Source organism: Coenobita brevimanus, chromosome 97 (assembly GCF_032717465.1).
Source record: "Coenobita brevimanus isolate Jiangsu-jjx chromosome 97, ASM3271746v2, whole genome shotgun sequence".
Classification (NCBI taxonomy): Eukaryota; Metazoa; Arthropoda; class Malacostraca; order Decapoda; family Coenobitidae; genus Coenobita; species Coenobita brevimanus.
The window spans coordinates 46594058-46616682 of record NC_137050.1 but is presented as its reverse complement, the minus strand read 5'-3'; the positions used below and the strand labels follow the sequence as shown (position 1 = coordinate 46616682).

Sequence of the window (22625 nt, the reverse complement as noted above, 5' to 3'; positions counted from 1 at the left end):
TGAATCTCATCTCTTTTATGTTTCTGCCTGGACCCATGCTTAGTCTGTCCTGTGTGCAAAAAATAATTTCATTCTTACTAAATGCTTTGAACTCTCCGACTTAAATTCCAACTTAAATTCTTTGCGTTCCTTCTGGCACCTTGCCATGAACCCATATAACTACTTCATCATCCTCCCCTACTCTTTTCTGCTCTTATGACTCCGTGGCTCTTTCATCTGTGGTACTAATAAAGCAGAACTCTTCACTCAAACTTTCTCCTCCAATTCCACCTTAGACGATTCCGGCGCTGATCCTCCATCACTTCCTCCCCCTTTTGACATCCTCATGGCTAACAATAAAATTTCTTCATTTTATGTGTTTTCTGCCATCACTGGTCTCGGTATCAAGACATATAGGCCTGATGGGGTTCCTCTTGTTGTCCTCAAGAACTGTGCATCTGTGCTTACACCCACCCTGGGTGAACTCTTTTGCCTTTGTCTGTCAACTTGTACCTTTCCTTATCGCTGCAAGTTGACTCCCATTCAGCCTGTCCCAAAGAAGGATGACTATTCCCAGCCCTCTAACTATTGCCCATTTCATCATCCTGTATTGCTAAAGTTTTTGAATCTGTTTTAAAAAAAAATGAATAAACCACCAACCCTACCAAAACCTTCATTGCAATCATCAGTATGGTTCCCACTTGGGATACATCACTGGTGATCTTTTTACCTTCCTTTCAGACTCTGGTCATACTTCTTTCAAGACTTTGGCGAAAACCTTGCCTTTGCACTTGACACCTCAAAGGCTTTCAATTTCTAATTTTAGACTGCCCTCTTTCGGTTTCTATCCTTATATCTATACCTTCGTTTCTAGTTACCATTCTGGTCATTCTATATCTGGTGTTGTAGACGGCCACTATTCTTTTCCCAGAGCTATCAATAGTGGTGTTCCTCAGGGCCCTGCCCTTTCACAAATTCTCTTCCATCTATTCATCAATGACTTTCAGACCTGTACATCTAACCCTATCCAATCATCTGCCGATGACTCCACCCTTCTCCTTTCCATCCGTTTCCCACAGCATCCATCTCAGCAGTTACTTCAAAGACAAGGGATGAGGCCATGGCACACTTAATTTTTGACTAGGTTCTTATCTCTTATTAGAGTTAAAGTTATCCTGTTGCTTTTAATGCATCAAAAACTCAGTTCTTACATTTTTCAACTCATCAGAATCAACTACAGGAATATTCCCTAATTATTAACAATACCTAATTGAATCCTGCATCATCTTTAAACATACATGGGGTTTCATTCTCTTGGGATTTATCTTGGAAAGATCATATTACCTCTCCTGTAAACTTTGCTTGGAAGAGATTGGGTGTGCTTAGCTGATTCAGCGCCTGCACAGTTATTGGCTTTATACACGGGTTTTATTCACCCCTGTGCACGGTACAATTCGCACGTGTGGTGAGGCTTCTCACATACAGCTCATATCAACAAGTTGGAGTCAAAGGCTTTTCGTCTCATTAATCCTCCTCCTTTTACTGGCTCCCTTCAGCCTCTATCTCCTCGCTGTACTGTTGAATCTTCATCTGTTTTCTGTAGCTACTTGAATTTTCACTGTCCCTCTGAACTGTCTACTTACCTCCCTCCACCACTACCGCGGTCGCATAATACAGTACTCCCTGTTTAGCAACAAACTCTTATCCTTTTTCTGTCCACCTCTATACTGCAAGAGTTAACCACTACCCCCAGTCATTCAGTTATGCAATAGGTCAGCTCTGGAACTGTCTTCCTCTGTATGTATTTCCTACTGCCTATGACCTCAGTCTTTTAAATGCAGTGTGTCCAGGCTTCTCAAAATGAATGGATCTTGAATTTGGATCTCTGTTGTCTTGCTTTTGCAATTTTTCTTGGAAGGAGCAGTTTGCAGGCCCCTGGACTTTGGCTCCACCTTCCTTGCGTTATGAAAAATAAATAAATAGATAAATAAATAAAAGAGATACAAGGTAGGTCAGTGGATGTTGGGGTGACCCAAATGAGAGAGGCCAGCATTTGAAAACTTCCTGTTCTGTACATTACACACACACACACACACACACACACACACACACACACACACACACACACACACACACACACATATATATATATATATATATATATATATATATATATATATATATATATATATACTTGATACTAAGGTAAAAAAGTACCTGATATCGATACTCGATGCTTCCAACACTGAGGTAAAAAGTAATTAGTATTGTATTGAAGTGAAATTATTGGTATCACCCATCACTAATGTTGGGCCGATTCCTAACCATAATGGAGAATGGAGGACTCGAGACCAAAGAGTCGTAAGTTCGCACTACACTCGGGTAAGCTGCCGTGCCGGGAGAGGAAACACTCTTCGGTCACCTTCCTGGTTGTAGCAGCCGTGACTCAGAGGGTACGAGCGCCCTGGCCGAAGGGGGGTCGGAGGTTCGAGTCCATTCAAGGGTCATTGGTAGACATCAGGAAGGGCATCCTGTCATAAAGTACTACACGCTTCAAAACAAAAGTCCTCTATCCAGGAGTAAAGCCTTACCCCTTATCGAAAAAAGGGGACACGGTGTTTTTTTTTTTTTTTTCTTTTAATGCAAGGAAGAAGGAACCAAAGGCCATGAGCCCGCAGTAAAACAGTTCCCTCCAAGAGAAAAACAAAATACAATAGAGAGCCAAATTCAAGATCCGATCATTTTGAGATGCCTGGACACACTGCGTTTGAAAGACTGGAGATCATAGGCAGCATGAAATACAGACAGAGGGAGACAGTTCCAGAGCTGACCTGTTGCATAAATGAAAGACTGGGAGTAACGGTTAACTCTTGCATTAGAGAGTTGGACAGAAAAGGGATGAGAGTTTGCTACTAGACGGGTGCTACGCACCCGTCGTAGAGGTGGAGGAATGCAAGCAGACAGTTCAGAGGAGCAGTGACCATTAGAGTAGCGATAGAAAAGAGATAAGGATGCAACAGTGCGGCGAAGAGACAGAGGCTGAAGGTACTCAGTAAGAGGAGGAGAGTTAATGAGACGAAAAGCCTTTGACTCCACCCTATTGAGAAGAGCTGTATGTGGGGAGCCTCCCCACACATGAGAGTTGTACTCCACACAGGGGCGGATAAAACCCCTGTATAGAGTCAACAATTGTGCAGGGGTAAAGAAAGAGCGGAGTTGGCTAAGCACACCCAATCTCTTGGAAGCAGATTTTACAAGAGATGTAATATGATCTTTCCAAGATAAGTCCCGAGTAAATGAAACCCCAAGCATGTTCAAGGATGATGCAGGATTAAGCTGAATATTATTAAACATTAGTGGGTATACCTGTGGAAGATTTTGTCGGGTTGATAGGTGTAAGAACTGAGTCTTAGGTGCATTAAAAACTACCATATGATTTTTACCCCAGTCAGAGATACAAGCCAAGTCAGACATTAGGTGTGCCATAGCCTCATCCCTTGTTTGTTGAGGTAACTGTTGAGATGGGCGTTGCGGGAACAGAATGGAAAGGTGAAGGGTGGAGTCATCAGCGTATGAGTGGATAGGGTTAGATGTATAGCTTAGAAGATCATTGATGAATAAAAGGAAGAGAGTTGGTGATAGGACAGAGCCCTGAGGAACACCAATGTTGATAGATCTAGGAGAAGAACGATGGCCGTCTACAACAGCGGCTATAGAACAACCAGAAAGGAAGCTAGCGATGAAGGCACAGATAGAAGGATAGAAACCGTAGGAGGGCAGTTTGGAAATTAAAGATTTATGCCAGACTTGATCAAAAGCCTTTGAGATGTCAAGTGCAATGGCAAAGCTTTCGCCAAAGTCCCGAAAGGAGGATGACCAGGAGTCTGAAAGGTAGGTGAGAAGATCGCCAGTGGAGTGTCCCTGACGGAACCCGTACTGACGATCGGAAAGAAGGTTGTGATAGGAAAGATGCCTTAAAATTTTTGTATTGAGAATTGACTCGAAAACTTTTGAAATACAGGACGTTAAAGCAATTGGACGATAGTTGGAGGGTTGGGAGTGGTCACCCTTCTTTGGGACTGGCTGAATGAGAGCAAACTTCCAGCAAGAAGGAAAGGTACAAGTTGACAGACAAAGGCGAAAGAGTTTGCCTAGGCAGGGTGTAAGCACAGAAGCACAGTTCTTGAGAACAACAGGAGGGACCCCATCAGGCCCATATTCCTTGTTAGTACTGAGGCCAGTGATGGCAGAAAATACATCAACTGAAGAAATTTTAATGTCAGCCATGAGGAAGTCAGAGGGGGGAAGTGATGGAGGAACAGCACCGGAATCGTCTAAGGTGGAATAGGAGGAGAAAGTCTGTGCGAAGAGATCTGTTTTATCAGTAGAAGAAATAGCTACAGAACCATCAGAGTAGAAAAGAGGAGGGAAGGATGATGAGGTAAAGTTGTTAGAAAGATTTTTGGCAAGATGCCAGAAGGAGCGGGAAGAATTCGAGTTGGAGAGTTGAGAGCATTTAGTATGGATGAAATTATTTTTAGTAGAGCGAAGAACAGACTTAGCACGATTCCGGGCAGAAACGTAAAGATGATGTGATTCAGGGGTGGGTTGGCTCCGGTACCTTTTGTAGGCCCTCTCCTTGTTGCGGACAGCATTAGAACAAGCGTGATTAAACCAAGGCTTTCTTGCGTTAGTCAAAGGATATGAGAAAGGAATGTATGCTTCCATGCCCGAGAGAATAACCTCCGAAATGCGCAAGGCACACTCCGATGGCTCCCGGCCAAAGAAGCAATAATCATTCCGGGGAAAATCAAAGAAGTACTGCCTGAGGGCCTCCCAGTCCGCGGCTCCAAAATGCCACAGACGACGTTTCCCTGGAGGGTCCACAGGCCGTACCGGAGTGATAGGACAGGTTAAGGTAATAAGGTTGTGATCGGAGGAGCCCAACGAAGAGAAAAGATTAACAGAGTAAGCAGAAGGATTAGTTGTGAGGAAGAGGTCAAGTATGTTGGAGCTCTCTCCAAGGCGGTCAGCGATACGGGTAGGGTGCTGTACAAGCTGCTCTAGGTCATTAAGGATAGAAAAGATGTAGGCTTGTTCACCAGGTGGATCCGTGAAAGGAGAGGAGAGCCAAAGGTGGTGGTGAACATTGAAATCTCCTAGAATGGAGATTTCGGAGAAAGGAGAAATGGATAAAATGTGTTCCATCGTAGAAGTAAGATAGTCGAAGAATTTTTGATAGTCAGTAGAATTAGAGGATATGTAAACAGCACAGATATATTTAGTCAGAGAATGACAGGAAAGCCGAAGCCAGAGTGTAGAGAATTCAGAAGAATCGAGTTCAGGAACACGAGAGCAAGATAAGTTGTTGCGTATATATACACAACAGCCACCTTTGGCTTTGAAATGAGTATAGAGAATGTAGGAGGATACAGAAAACGGTTTGCTGTCAGTTGCCTCAGACAGCTGAGTCTCCGTTAGAAAAAGAAGGTGAGGTTTAGAGGAGAAGAGGTGGTGCTCAACAGAGCGAAAGTTAGAGGAAAGGCCGCGAATGTTGCAGAAATGAAGAAGAAGAGAGTCAGACAGTGGTTCCAGGCACCTCGACTCGTCACCGGGAGAGGGGCGGATGGTGGGGGCATTTATGGTCCACCCCCTGGGGACTCCGAGGCTTGGTGAAGAGACGCCATTTTTTAAAAATTTTGAATAGGAAGTGTAGTGTGTACTGCGCATGTAGTTTGGTGTAGATAGTTAGAGAAATTTGTACTGGAGAGCATGCTGGCCTACTCTCTGTGTAACTGAGACACTGAAAAAGTTCAGCAAAGGGGAATGGTCAGGAACTAGTCCTGAGGGCTGATGAAACGGGAGCTCCAGCACTCCCTGTCATCAGCTTTCCATCCACCTCGGGAGTACTGCCCTGCTCGACTGGTGCTACAGTCTACTCCCAAATGAGTAGATAGTGTAAAACTATCAATCTATCTATCCATTGTCAGACGCCTTAATCCCGTACGGGGTGGCCACAAACAAATCACCTCCACGTCGCCCTGTCCCCCGCAATGTCACTGCCCTGCTCTCAACTCACACACCCCCTCTCTCATATACCTCTCAACTCCATCCCTCCATCTCATCCTCGGCCTCCTCCTCCCTCTCCCCCCTCCACCTCACTCACATACACTCTCCTAGTCAGTCTCTTACCCTCCATCCTTTCCACATGGCCAAACCACCTCAGTGTGTTCCTCCTAACGCTTCCTATCACATCCACATCCACACCACAACGCTCCTTTATATCCTCATTTGTCAGCCTCTCTCTCCGTGTGACTCCACAGGCTCCTTTAAAATAACTCATTTGCACTGCTCTCACCCTTGACTTGTGTCTTTCCAACAACGTCCAAGCTTCACTTTCATACGTTAGAGTTGGTATCATATTACTGTCATGCAGTAACTTTTTAACTTCCATGCTCACTTCCCTGTTTCTTATCACTGCTTTCAAGGAACCAGCAACCTTTCTTCCTTGTTGTACCCTTGCAAGCACTTCACCCTCCAAACTTCCATCCCTGCTCATCACACTACTCACATTTTCCATCTCCTCACCATCCAACCTCACTGTACATTCACTGGCTTCACCTCTCTCAAAGACCATCACTTTACTCTTCCCTACATTCACCTTTAGATTCCGTTTCTTACACACTCTTCCAAACTCATCCACCAAGCCTTGCAGTTCCCCTTCTTCACTTAACAACACAGTATCATCTGCAAACAACAGTACAGGGAGTTTCCAAACACTACCCTCTCTCACTAGTGCCACTCCAACATCCACTGCCCTACCTTGTATCTCTTTTGTTACTCCATCCATGTACAGATTGAACAACCGTGGAGACATGACACATCCCTGTTTCAACCCAACCTTCAAAGAGAAAAATTCACTTAGTTCACCATTTACACGCACTGCAGCCTTAGCACCATCACACATACTCTTCACAGCATTCAACAACTTCCCATCTACTCCATGTATATGGAATATATGTAAAACTCATTTTATATATATATATATATATATATATATATATATACAGTATTTACCTCGTATGCTTTTGAAGGGCAATTATAAGAGGTCCAGGAACTTTCTATTTCAGCTTTCGGAGACTAACGCACAGTATTTTTCCACAGTTGTTTGCTATCACCGGTGACCTCAATTGACCTCTGACCAGTGGCCTCAAATGACCTCTGACTGGTGACCTCAAGTGACCTCTGACTGGTGGCCTCAAATGACCTTAGAGTCAACCTATGGCCGAACTGGAGGTCATGTGAGTCTCCATGCCAAAAATTTGGCTCCTGGGACCTGTCATACTAGCATGTATTACTGATGACCTCAAATAACCTAGGAGGTCAACTTCACATCCTATATCCGAACTGGAGGCTTTGCTAGTCTCCATGCCAAAAATTGGGCTGCAGGGGCACCCGGCGTTGTCTGGGTCAAAATGGTGAACACTCCACCAGTGACCTCAAATGACTCAGATCTGAATTTTGACCCCCCTAAAACCAAAGTTGGGTCTCCCTGATTCAGAATATATATGGGTCTGGGGGTCTCTGGTTCTTGGTTTGGGCGTGATTGAAGGTCAAACAATCCAACAAAAAACGTGGCTCTTATATATATATATATATATATATATATATATATATATATATATATATATATATATATATATATATATATATATATATATATTAAATAAAATCTTCCATTATGTACTGATTTTGCTCGCAGTACATATATCTAGCCATTTCAAACCATTTCATCAACAATGAATTTTTTTGGGGGGTGAAAGTATGGATGTTTCTTAGTGTGATGTTTTGTTGCTCCTCGGCTTAGTTTTCACGAGCGTGTAGGAGGTCATTTGGCGAAATTTTCCGCGATTGATTGCTGAGCACAGGATGGGTTTAGAAGATAAAAATTTCATTGCTAGGTGTTGCAGACGATTCCACTGAATTTGGTATAGAAAAAAATGTGATTTTCAAAATTTAAGAAAATGGTCCCAGCACAGGCCATGGGGGCCCATGAACTTCTGGAGGGACGGCCACGGAGGGATTAAGCAGATACTATTTTCTGCATAAAGAAGCCAGCATGCAGTAACAATTCCACGCCCTAGTTAAGCAAACGTCACACAACTCCATATCTTTCCTTTAGTCAGGAGGATAGTGGTCTGCAGGAGAATGGAAACCTCCGCAGGCAGATCAGTAGGTTCACATTCTGATGAACAGCAGCCAAAATATCAAGAGTAACGAGAAAACTCATGTCTTGTAATGGAAGCTATGTGGGAAATGCATGTTTCTCACATGGTCCTACTTAACAGTAGAAACAATGTAAAAAGATGTTTACTGCATTAAAAATATGTAAAAAGTGTATGTGTTGTGAGAATATTTATTGTAACAGATCACACTGATATAAAGGGTATAAATAAAAGTGTCAGTAAAGATGCAGATTTACGTACAATATTATTTGTTACGATCCGGCAATGATGGATGACTGCAGACGTTGATGGATACTAGCACTCATTACAGAACATCTGGAGAACAGATTGTAATGGATCCTTCTTTTTTCTACCCAGTTTAATCTTTCGTCGTGAAGGTTTCTCTCAGATTAATAAATTCACATGATACTAGCCAGAAAACAATTCTTATAAATAGATCAACCACTTATTTGAATCACAATTTTGCTGTGGTGACTTCCTAAACAGTAATTTTAAATTATTTGACATTGACCAAAAACGAAATTTCACTGTAACTCATGCCTCAGCAAATTGGAATGATTAAAACTTAAGCTCTTTTGTGTACCACGTCTTTCATCGACGACTCTGCATGTGGTATTTTCGAAAGTGCTATTAAAAGGGGATTTTATAAAATATATACACATTAGTTTATCATTTTTGACACAGTAGGCGAAAGACGGAAAGCTAAGTACATTCACAGCAAAATAACATAACATCCAATAACTGCATATATAACAATCGCACATACCACCAATGTACATATTTGTAGTGAAACATGTCCTGAGATAATATCCAGACTTTTGCGTGTTTATCAAAACCATTAATCGCACTTGAAGTTTTGTTCTATCTTTCTCTCCATGCATCCGACCAATATTTAAATACACTCACACCTGATGTTCCCGTCTATCCATGCCTCCCATCATTCAGCCAGTAATTAAATACAATTACCCTTGATGTTCTGCTCTATATTCCATTTCCCTTATCCGACCAGTAATCAACTGTAATTTCACATGTCCTCTTCTATCCCTCTCTCCCCTTATCTGACCAGTCCTCCTAGCTGACGGCTTCACCATATTACACCTGAGCTCGTGAAGCATAAACGGATCATATTTCTTGACCGGTTTGTGTGTAAGTGTGTGTGTGTGTGTGTGTGTGTGTGTGTGTGTGTGTGTGTGTGTGTGTGTGTGTGTAAACATCCGTTTTAAATATTTAATCCCAGTTAAGCAAACTTGATTAGTCAGCCAGTAAATAAACAAATAATATTTTTCAAAACAGCATCTCGTAGCTTAGGGTACAAGACTAAAGGTTGACTTAGCAAAATCAACTTAAATAGTTCATATTCGATTTAGACCAGTCTCAAGGAAAGAGTTTAGACAAAGGGAAGAATGAGAATTGGACGACAATCATACTTAGGTAAAGGTCACCATGTCATAAAGACTTTGTAGTTACTTGTAGAGAAGTTATATATATATTTTAGACTTGTGGTCGAGCGGCTTTTATATCTTGTAGTAGCTTCCCCACCATTTGTCATGTAGTGACAGGAGAGGTAAAGAATAGTATGGGACTATTTTTATTTGTCTTGGAAATATTAACAAGTCTCTCACACGGAAAGAGTATAAGTCCCGGGTAGCTACAGGAGAGGTAAAGAATAGTATGGGACTATTTTTATTTGTCTTGGAAATATTAACAAGTCTCTCACACGGAAAGAGTATAAGTCCCAGGTAGCTACCTCCCTGTCTCGCTATCTGTCTCTCTCTCTCAAATTGCCAAGCCCTTCTCCCGTCACCTGTCTCCTCTGAGGCCTGTCTACTTCTCTCTCGCCTGTTCGGTGGCTAATCTCCGTCTGAGCTCTCTTTCCTAAATTCTGGTGTAGCAGGGGTGTGTCACGTGTGTTCCTCGTGGATGGACTAGGTCTTTGTTCACGAGAGGACTGCTGACAGCTAACTGCATCATCTCCTTACTGGCTGCTGTCGTCAGCTTTCCTCAGTGTTAAGAGTGTGTAAGCATGTTTAGCACTGCTCGATTCTCGCAGACACAACACCTTCTCATCATCTGACTCCCTGCTTCTATCTCTCTCTATCTATCTATTTATCTATCTATCTATTATGATTTATAATATGTAGTCCTAACATCTGCTCGGTCGCGCGAAAATGGCGTACCATCGACATTTAACAGTCATAACATATTAATACATACTACATACACATTATAATGAACTTATAAGCTAATTAAGTGAAATATATAATATTGTAAAGTAACATAATTGTATGAATATTGTATACATATAATATAGTAAATAGTGATTATTCAGTAATATTACATTTTAAACAAGTTGTATACATATTGGAATAAATGCATTAAAGTAAATTATTTAACTGTAATACGGTATGTACTTGGGTTATTATAGTGAAATGCATACATGTGTTGGCCTTATAATTGTAGTTACATTTTGTTAATGCAACTATTACATAAGTGTCTTGGCCTTATAATTGCAGTTAAAGTTACATAAAAGTTACATCTTGTTAATGCAACTGTTTTGTCGTTACATAATTGTTACATATCGTTTGTAGGTACATAATTGTAATTAAAGTTACATAAAAGTTACATCTTGTTAATGCAACTGTTACATAATTGGCAAAGTGTAACATAATGCAATCGTTTGTCGTTACATAATTGTTACATATCGTTTGTAGGTACATAATTGTAGTTAGTGTAACATAATGCAATCGTTTGTCGTTACATAATTGTTACATATCGTTTGTAGGTACATAATTGTAATAACTGCAGTCCTAACATATGCTGCGGTCGATGATAGTGATGATGTGTCATCCCACTTGTTTGTGGAGACACAATTTGCTTTTTTGTTTGTAGTTTATGTGGTATTTTGGCATATATAGTAACACTTACACTTATTTTCATTTGTTTGTTATGTGATCTTACTTTATTTCTCTTTTTTCTTTCTTACTTTTTTTTTTTTTTTATGTATTGATTTTCTATAGTTTGTTTCTCTTTGCTTGTGTACACTTTTTCCATTTTGTTCATGGTTGCATAATTACTGGCTAATTTCCTTGGGATACTTTTTTAAAGTTTAGTTTATATTGCACAGATACTATAAAATGATATTATATAGTCCCATATTTTTGTTATTTTATATAAAAAATATATACACTATATACAGTATTAACTATACACACTGATTTGTTGTTCACCTGTACCTATCGTGGGTAATATGTGTGTCAGCACTGTGTGGAAATCATTGTCTTCACGATTGTGTTGAAGATGTTCACTCTTGCTAACGGCATTTGTGTTGGCCATTTTTTTTTTTTCTCTAGTTTACCTTGTAACTTAATTCATATGTTTCCACTAGGTAGCTTTAATTAATAAATGTTAAATACAGTTCTTTTAATTGCTCACTGAGTAACTGTGATGGTATATTTTCTTTATCGCTTGTAGATGTACTAATGTATAGTTGTATATATGAAACACGTATTTTATGTAGGTATAAATGGTAACACTCGTTGGCAGTAAATAAATGTTATAATAAATGAATGAATATATACCGTGTAGAATATTTATTGTTGGTGCAAGTATTTAATGATTGAATTATGAAGATAATTGAAGTAGGTATATGAATTTAAGTTGTAACTATACAGTACGTTTTATATGTTTGTGCAGAAGCTTATTGTCTATCACTGTGTATTGTATAAATGAAGTAACTATGTAACTCACTAATTTTTACCGTGGTGGAAATGGTGTGAGTGGTGTTGCACGTGGTGATAGCGTTGTCCTTCGCGGGTTGATTGGCGTGTTGTCGTCTCAGCACATGGTGACGTTGGCTTCCCACACTGGTAGCTGTGGTCAGTGAATGAGTAGCGATGAGTAACTTGAGTGAAGATGAGTGAGTATGATGAGTTATGAGTCGTGTCTCACTCTTCGTTTGTTTGTTCCGTTTTTCTATGTCGATGTTTTCTCGGTCCTTTTCTCTAGTGATTTACTCGTTGTGGGATGAAGACTGCCGCTACTTGTAGGTGCGTGTAGATTATACAGACGACTTGTAGAGTTGTTACTTGTAGTTGATTGTAGATGGTTGTAGTTCGTTCACTGTAGAACTGAAGTTAATCTTGTAGAGTCTCGGTTGCTTTTGTGGAAATTTGCTTTTAATTCGAAGACGATGTCCGTAGATTTGCTGGTTTGTCGTTAAGCTACTTGCAAGCCGTCGTGTGATCTCTTGACCTCTGCATCAGCATGATGATCTGGGAGACGGAGGGGGCTTGATGGAGAGAAGCGTCAGGAGCTGGTTATGTTGTTGGTTAAGAGAGATATTCTTGTTTTCAATCTTGATATTTTGTAGGAATTTAATGTTGATTCGTAGACGAGGTTCGTATACGTTCGCTGCTACCAAATGTCATAAATGACATTTGTAGTTACATTATTGTCATATGGAGTAACATATTCGATTTAGACCAGTCTCAAGGAAAGAGTTTAGACAAAGGGAAGAATGAGAATTGGACGACAATCATACTTAGGTAAAGGTCACCAGAGTCAATGTTCGACCAGTGTGTGTGCTTGTCAACAATAATACTGTTAGAACTCATGTATGCTTCGAAAAGATGTGAATATATGGAAGCATAGGAAAAGACATGCCACCAGTAAATATTTTAAATATTCAACAATGCTTTAGTTTGTAATCATAGAGTCGCGGAACACACAGAAGACCTTTCTGTAGCTTCTACACTTTCCTTTAAATCCACACCGTCTTTTCCATTTCTTTGCTTCCTGTCATGAATTTACGTCTCATCAATACCGTATTTTCTGATTATACCCGATAATCTTCCATGTACATATCGTGACTAAACATGTGATTTCCCCACCTACAGAAAGAGTGTGCTGATTACGAATTCCATTGTGAGAACAACGTATGTATCCAGGCAACTTATACCTGTGACGGTGACAACGACTGTGGTGACGGCAGTGACGAGAACGAGGACTACTGCTCAACGGTGAGTTTAAAGAAGCTGGGTGATGATTGCTATATAGTGGCTTCCACTCCCTAAACTTTTCTTAGTAATAGACAAGTTCAAAACCTTACCTTTCTTCCACTAGTTCAAAGGGGAAGATAAAATTTATGAGGCATGTAATCTTCTAATGAGTTTTTTGGGTGATATCGATGCATTTGCATGGGTAAATATATGGATGAGTACATGGCTAAGCATCAGTGACGGTGAGAGACAAGTGTTTCATATACTGTAGTCTTGGCTCTTCAGTATTTAAACATGTTTAGAGTCGTGGGAACTGAAAGTAGTGAGGAAAAGTGGAGGAAAGATTAGCTGGGATTCTAAAGGACAGAATATCATTGATTTTCAGTATTATATTGTCATGAAGAAGCACGCGTTGTATTATGAACGATCCATAACGTTGGAAAATGTTGCAAATTCTTATTATTGCCCACTTTTACAAATAGGAGCAATAATGTTTTTGCCCGCCTCTCTTTGTGTATGTGTGTGTGTGCGTGTGTGTGCGCGTGTGTGTTCCCATTTTATCACATGAACGGCTTGAGCTATCAACATGAAACCTTCGGGGTATCAAGATATGGCCAAAATCTTGGCCGAGTTCGAAAATGGGCACTCGGGGTCAAGGTCAAGATCGCTAAAATGGTTGCCAAATGTCAACTAGTTTTTTTCGTCCTCCTTTAGTACCATTATATCTCATGAACGGTTTGGGCTATCAACATGAAACCTTCAGGGTATCGAGATGTAGCCAACATCATGGACTTGGCCAACAGAATATTCTGGAGGGCAGTTAGCATTCGGCTCCCGAATGCTTTGTTTTCATTGCCTGTAGATATTGATGGTGATGGCATATAAAAGCAAAGTGATTTTGACGCACGTTCAATTGCAAAGTTACATAAAGTTTAACTGATGGTAAAGGGAAAAGACTAAAACCGTGCTAGAGGTTTTATGCCGTCCGGCAGTAACAGAACAGAAATAATTGGGTACAAGAATAATAAGGAACAAAAAAGAAAAGCAGTTGGTACAAATGACGTCAAATACAAGGCTTACAGGAAAAACACATGAAGGCATGTTCATTGGTCTTTAATGTATATTAGCTGTCTGGCATGATAATGGAGAGTTCTGCATGGAAAGGTGTGAAATGGAGTGTTTAGGAGTACTATAGTTGCTAAAATTGTACTAACAGCCTCGATACAAGAGGTTGAAATTAATCATATGAAGATGGGGCCCCATTCTCCGGTAGACATGTGCGTGTGGCACTAATTTCACTTATGTGATCAGTAAGAATTTTCCCCAGTATTTAGTAATGTTCTAGCGAGAATACAGTCAAACATGCAGTGGCGGTGAAGTGCTGCAACAAATCTGAGGTTTCTTGGCTACTACAAACGGTCTACTCATACCACTGGAACTATTAAATGAAATGAAGTATAATAAAGTGCGTCATTCTCATTTTCTCAGAATTTGTACTCTGTTGCTAATAAAATGGCAAAGAAACAGAAAACGCAAAATTTACCTCGATTTTTTTTTTCTGGCCTATCGACCTTTGGGGCCAAAGCCCCTGGCCATTAAGGCAGTATATATATATATATATATATATATATATATATATATATATATATATATATATATATATATAAGCACACACACATCCATCCATATACACAGACACACTCTCAAGCACACACACACACACACACACACACACACATATATATATATATATATATATATATATATATATAATAATTTTTATTTGATTTGTTTTTTTGTATTTTTATTTTTATTATTTTTTTTATTTTTTTTTTTACCTTACATTATTCATAAACATAAATACCTAATCTAATGACCCTAAAACTAATCACCTAACAGACAAATCGCTAACCTATACTAAATCCTACAGAGGCAAATAGCTAGACCTACACTAATGGTAAAAATACCTCGACTAACAGAACACCATCGACTGCAGCCTACCTGCATTCATCACCTGGTGACTGTCAGTCGAGGCACAACCTACTATAGGGGACATCAATATATGAAAGAGAACAAGACGAGTCAGGAACATTTCCATATACGTCAGCTGTCGGTCCTAATTAGAACAACTTAAACAAGGTGGTAGAAGGTATTTACATAACATGCACAGAAAGTGAAGGACCTCGCCCAACAGACCACCATCGACTGCAACTTCCCAATACCTTTCTATATTGCACACTTACACTCATCAGCTGGTGACTGTCAGTCGAGGAACGGGGTTTAATGTAGGGGACATCAATATTAGAAATACTGTAGATCAGTGGGAAGGAGGAACTATTTCAAATATGTCAACTGTTAACCCTAATTAATAGTACAATATATACATAATTACAACCGATAAAAAACAAACCATATAGTAAAAAGGTCACATCACTCTGATCAGTCCGGTCTCTGTCAAGAAAGTCATCAATTTATCAGTCATAACAATGTCCCTATCACCCACGATGGTGGAAAGGGTGAGGGGGACGTATGCTGTGCTGCAGTAATTTATAAGTGAAGCGCGTTCACGAATAAATCGCTGACAGCACAGGATGATATGACTGATAGATAACACCGCATCACAGATGTCACAGTGCGGTGGGAATCGCTTTTCCATATAAGGTTTCATGTGCGTGAGCATGGTGGCATTAAGCCGCAGTTGCGCCAACACTTTTTCTTCCAGACGACTGGGACGGTTGGCGGTGGCCCAGTCGCCCAGGCACAGCTTACACGTTCGAATATTTAGTCTGGTCCACTGACCTTGCCACAGAAGATTTATTGATTTTTTTACGAGAGAGAGACTCGATCGTAGATCACGAGGAACGTCCCAAGTCTCCTCGAGCTCTACAGCTTGTTGCCGTAGATGCGACAATGACCAGGCACCCAGATCAGCATGAATGACTTGTTGCATGAATGTAACTTATTAACAATGCGGCCCTGGATCTCGTCTGAGTCCGTAGTACAAGATGCGACTGCCTGAAGGGCTGACTTCGAGTCTGAAAATATGACAAATGAGTCATGCTGAGAATTTAGAGCATAGTTTATGTCTTTGTCAATAGCAAAAGTTCGGAGGTAAACACAGATGTATGGGTCGGCAACCGATATCTGAGGGGACATTCAGTCGACCATACACTAGCACCCACTCTTTCGCTTATCTTGGAGCCGTCAGTGTACAATTGGTGGGACCCCAGATGACGAATGATGATGTTACGAAACAAGTGGTGGACCTTTGCCTCCGGTTTCTGGACCTTTGGTGCTGGGAGCCATGATACATCAACAGTAAAGCCGTGTGGCTCCCAAGGCACTATATCTTTAAACACCAACTTGTCACAGTCACTGAAGTCCACACCAAGCTCCTGAGTTAGTAAGTGGAGGCGGACGGCAAGTGGCCGACGCACCCCCCACAGAAGGTGGTGGTATTGACACAGGGGGGTACAGGCCACATTGCCGATATTACTTTTCCTCGATGTTCTGAGGCCATAGGACCAGGCCAGGTGGTCACGGCGAATATAGAGGGAGGCACATTCGCCTCCACTTCCATACGAGCTACACAGGTACACCGGACGGCTCCAAGACACATTCGCAAACATTTATTCGCCAACACATCCAATCCTTTCAGCGTGGCATCGGATGCCGAGCCATACACTTGTGCATCATAGTCTAGCTTTGATCGAATAAGGGACTTATACACCATTAATAAAGATTTTCTGTCGGCACCCCATGTAGTAACTGTTAGGTACTTGGACATTTACTGATTTATCACAACGAGCAAGCAAATTATTAACATGAATTTTGAAGTTCAACCAACGATCAAAATGTATTCCCAAAAATTTTACAGAATTTTGAAAAGGCACTGCTTGATTATCCAAAGTTAAGCACAAATTAGGTACGTTACGAGTCGTAAAAACTACAGCGGCACACTTAGGGACAGAAAACTTAAATCCCCACTGCAAGGCCCATTGGTGGACGGAGTCAAGGGCTGCTTGAATCCGCCCAGCCAAAAATTGTGCATTATGGGAAGAGTGCCATATTGCACAATCGTCAGCATACAGCGAGTATTTACGATTCCTTGGGATGGGGCTGATGACAGAATATCATTGATGATAATGCTAAATAAAGTAGGACTAAGCACACTTCCCTGCGGCACCCCGTTTTCCTGGATAAATATATCCGATGTTACTTTACGGGGCAATTTGACAGAGAAAGTCCTGTACCTTAAGAAATTTGAAATGAAAATAGGCAAATTTCCTCTTAAACCATAAGCGTAGAGGTTCATTAGTATACCGTGTCGCCAAGACATGTCATATGCCTTATGGGTGTCCAAGAAAAACCCCTATCATGAATTCTTTTTTGGCAAATGCCTCTGCAATACAATGCTCCAAATTCATTAAATGATCTAGTGAACTTTTGTATTTACAGAAGCCACATTGTTGATCATTTAACAAATTCTTCGACTCTAAAACAAAAAGAAGCCTATTGTTTACCATTCGATCCATGACCTTACATAGACAAGAAGTTAACACAACAGGACGAAATGAAGTGGGATTCATAAGACGACCAGCCTCTTTGGGTATCGGTATGACGTGCGCAAAGTGCCATGAGTTTGGGAACGTTCGAGACGCCCAAATCTCATTGTACAATCAGGTTGTCCTGATTAAGATGCTGGATCATACCGTACGTGATGGTGTCTGGTCCAGGGCTGGTGTCTTTACAGGATTTAAGGGCAAGGAGCAGTTCATCTAGCGTAAACTCTTGATTGTATGGGGAGTCTACATCTTCTGTGGCAAAGTCTATTAACTGTAGCTCAGCCGTGCGTATATGATGTTGAAAATGCGGATCATAATTGGCTGAGCTACTTACATGAGAAAAACTCCTGGCTCATCATAGATGGTGTTATTCACCTGCAGGGTGGTAACAGGAAAATATGGGCCTTTATTATTTAATATTCTTATAGTGGACCAGACTTTATTTAATGGTGTAGTACGAGTCACCGTGGACACAAAGGACCGCCAGGAGTCACGTTTGGCCCTTCTTATTATTCTCCTTGCCTCAGCCCATGCCTGTTTGTATGCAATAAAATTTTTCTCAGTGGCCTGACTATTAAAAATCCTGTATCTCCTATTGCGTTTCCTTAATGCTTGTCAGCAATCCAGCATCCACCAATGTGCTCTATGCTTCACATGAATTGTAGAAGTCTTGGGAATAGCTGCCTCAGCTGCGTGTAATATGGAAGTAATTACATTTTCGATCTTAACATCTATGGTCTCCCCAGATATATCTAAATTGGCGATCCTTGAGAAGCATCCCCAATCTGCTTTCTTATAGTTAAATTTTGGAGGTGGAGGGTCCGAAACGATGTCGCGTGTATAAGAAAGACAGATGGGTAAATGATCACTTCCCAAGGAGTCGTCATAAGGGTTCCATGAGAAATCTCGATGTATACCAGGGGAGGCCAAAGATAAGTCAATGGCCGAAAAGTTACCAGTACGATCATCTACACAAGTCGCTCTACCATCGTTTAGAAGACAGAGGTTGGACTGTAGTATTAGGTCGGCTACTTGCTCCCCATGACCATCGATCCTCAAGCTACCCCATTGATAGTGATGGGTATTAAAGTCACCCAACACTAACTTATTCCCTGGAAGATATTCAACTAGTGAATTTAAAGCATCACTATCAATGGGGCCATGTGGAGGACAGTACAGAGAGCAAATAGACAGATCTGTGTTATTAAATTTAATCTTCACACGAAAGCTTCCAGAGTAGAATTTAGAATCACTTCCGTATGTGGGTGTGATTTGTGTGTGTATATGGCAACTCCGTGACCTTCATATCTTCTATACGAGTGATAGTGTTGGAACTGTGGAGGATCAGGATGATCCTCCAGGCGCGTCTCCTGTAAACAAACAACGTCTGGCCTGTGTATGGAAAGCAAGATTGCTATATTGTGTAATTTATTCCTAAGACCCTACAATTCCACTGTAACACAGTGAATGTGGCAGTTTAAGATTTACATTGGGGGCCAGTGAGCTTTGTCTTTTTTTGTCACCCACCGGGAGGCAAGCGACTACCAGGGGACCTTTCCCGGTGCTTGTTCATGGAGACCTCCATATTTTTGTCAATAACCAGGCTCCCAGACTCCACCGAGGAAGAGCTATTCTTTCTCTCCCTCACTGGACCAGGAACGGGAAGGTCATGAGTACGTGACTGTTTAGTGAGGGTGGTCAAATTAATCTTTTCAGACTTGTCGGACTTCGATTTTGGCCACACTGACTGCGAAGGAGCAGCGGCAGCCTGAGAGTACAAAATAGCAACAGGGATGTCTGTAAGAGAGTTGGAACGTACAGGAGGCTTAGACTGAGAGGTAGGGCGTGGGGCATGAGGAGTGAATGTAAGGTCAGTCTGTGTCTCAACGGTGCACATCACGGGACGGGACAAAACCGCCGATGCTTAGGAGATATTAGGCTTGGGAGTTGCATGCAACTCCTTCACCTTCTTCCTAGCATCGTAGAAGGAAATGCCCTCTGTCGCTTTCACCGTGCAGACTTCTTTCTCCTCCTTCCACTTGGGACAAGCCCTCGAGGAAGTGGAGTGAGCATCCTTGCAGTGAAAGCAGCACTCAGTCTCGGATGTACAGTTGTCAGCAGAGTGACCTACAGCCGCGCACTTGCCACACAAGAGGTTGGAAGCCCGACAAGTCTTTTCGTGGTGTCCATAGAGCTGACATTTTGAGCAACAAAGGGAATTGGGAATGTACAGTCTGACATTTGCAATTTCATATCCTACTTTCACATTAGTAGGTAGAGATATTTTTCCGAAAGTCAAGACTACTGTGGTTGTCTTCGTCCTTATGCCTTCCTGGAAACGAGTTATGAAGCAGGCATCAATGACATCTTGCTGAGCATGTTCCTGTATGATCTCTTCCTCACTCATCACCATGAGATCTCTGCAAGTGATAACACCCTTGCAGGAATTCATGGATGTTGGGATCTTGGCCTCGACATCATAGCAGTGAAACTGGCGCAGCTTCAGCAAGTCTTATAACCTGAGAGGAGTTGAACGTCTTTACTAGGAGGTCTCCATTTCCAAGTTTTTTTACTTGTTCCACCTCTCCCGCACAGTGGTTAATCATCTTTTTGACAATGAAGGGATTGAGTCTGGACAGGGGAGTGGAACCTAGAGCATGAAGTAGCACGAAGGAGGCATTATGTACATTGATGTCTAGAGGGGTGCGTGTCTGGGGCCATTCAGTCTGGGAGCAGTCTGTCAGTGGTTCAGTCGGGTATCGGTCAGGACCGCCTCCCCCCCTGAAGGGGGGGAAGGCAGTAGGGGCGTCCGCCATAGTACCACTCCCCCCTAACGGGGGAAGAGGGAAGAAGGCGAGAAGACAAGCAATGGACGAATAACCCGGGGCAGAACACATATGTCTGAGGTTGCCTTCTCAAACCACTCCAGGGAGGCCCGACAGTGTCAGTTCACGCCCCAGAGCGATCAGTGGGGGGGAACCTCCGTGGGCGAGTAAGCAAAGGTAAACTCAGAAAAAGACACAAACACCTATTGTATCTCTAACAGTGAGGGGAGGAAAATGATTACTATCTAGCCTAACTTTATTTAAAAAACGCCCTAGTGGCGGAAAAAAACAAAAACTAATGCCGTTGAGGCGGCCCTATAGCTAGAGAAGAGCAAGAAAAACACGTCCGTACTCTCCACAACCATGCATCAAAAGTCCCCGGTTGGGGAAGGTTCGCCCGTAAAGTAGTCTAGTCTTACCTCGAAATGTGAATTGTCTTTAAAATCTTTAAGACACAGCAGACCTGTGCATTTCACTGGACAATTTATGGAATAGTAGCAAGTGTTATTTTTCATACCTTCCTGAAGATGTAACACCATAAGACCGAAATGCCAAACAGCTTGAACGTGAGAACTAAAACAATGTAATTTCTAAATGTAAAAAGGTATAACTGACATACGAACAACATTTGTTATTTTCATAACTGACCACTTTCTGATATAAACAAATAAATAGTATGCCAAAATCAGAGCCTCAAAAATGAATACATCGGCAGCGGGCCTTTACACATATCTGGAAAACTCATGGAAAAATAATATTATATACATGGCTCTTCAGAACATGTCAAACTTAATTAACGTTAGGAAAGTGGAACTGAATGCTTCATCATTAAGCTAAAGTTATAATTTAACTATTTTTCTTGGTCAAAAACATTCCGTACAGTACGTTCAAGAGTGAACGCCAATAGTTCTCTCTCTCTCTCTCTCTCTCTCTCTCTCTCTCTCTCTCTCTCTCTCTCTCTCTCTCTCTCTCTCGATGAACAGGTAGATACATAGATAGACAGATAGAAATATAGATAAATAGGTGTATTGCTGGGGTACCAGGCGATCCCTAAGTAAAAACATACGGCCATACATACCAAAGTTCTCCAGTTTTATCACTAAAATAGTCACCGCTACCACGATCCTCAATCTAACTCATGATTGCTACTATCATCACAACCATTGTCCCCACTAGCTATACCATCGCAGCCACTATTATCACTACCACTACCATCACTCTGAAGAATGAAGTTATGAAGACACATTTCATTTTATACATACGGGTGTTATGTTTCCCAGTTCGTTGTCATCCCTACCTTCTTGTAATATTCCTGGTCATTCTTTTATAATGTCAGTAGTTCATTAACATTGTAGCTGGAATAATTTGATTGTGTCGAAGAAAATGTTTTTTTTTTTTTTTAATAGTGAGTGTCATTACAGTAATTCGGATATTAGTAAGACCGTAGTCATGTTTGTGCGATTTTACTAATCTTCTAACGACGAAAGAAATCTTTACAATATCAGTGGTAAAACTGCTAAACGATTTTACTTGCCTTAGAAGTGGCCCTGGGATATCGCGTCTTGCTTACGGACGTGGTCTTCAGTGTCCTATGCAACATAAAACCTGGTCAGACCAGAGGAATTCTTCAGTGGAAAATTTAATTTCCTGCCTACATGACCCTCTGCCTACATTGCTTATCTTCCAACACCACAATCTCCTAGTAATGTTTTCAATAGCAGTGTAAGATCAGAATCAGGGGAAGCACACTGACCCTCCCCACCTCTTCACGTATAAGGATGTAATAGATTAGGATCTGCATCAGTTACATCTACCTAATGTATGCTCAGAGTGGAGTTCTGTGATTCTGCCAAAATACAGAAAAAGCTCTGGAGCTCCACTATTTTATGCTGGGGCGGCTCCTGATGGTATAGTCCAGCCAAAACTTGGGTTGGGTGGAGGGCTATCTTGTGCAAAATTTATGTTTTCCAGGCAAATTCCTCCGACCTATCCATCATCCCACCTTCAACCCTC

At 41.4% G+C, this 22625-nt stretch overlaps 1 protein-coding gene across 1 annotated transcript in view; it reads left to right on the top strand.

Moving 5' to 3' along the window:
• The window catches only part of LOC145413689 (uncharacterized), a 95206-nt gene extending 81909 nt beyond the window's left edge, over positions 1 to 13297 (top strand). Inside the window, exon 11 of the mRNA XM_080283344.1 lies at positions 13121 to 13297. Coding sequence (XP_080139470.1) covers positions 13121 to 13297 — 177 coding nt within the window. The remainder of the gene's footprint in view (positions 1 to 13120) is intronic.
• The last annotated feature ends 9328 nt before the right edge of the window (positions 13298 to 22625 follow it).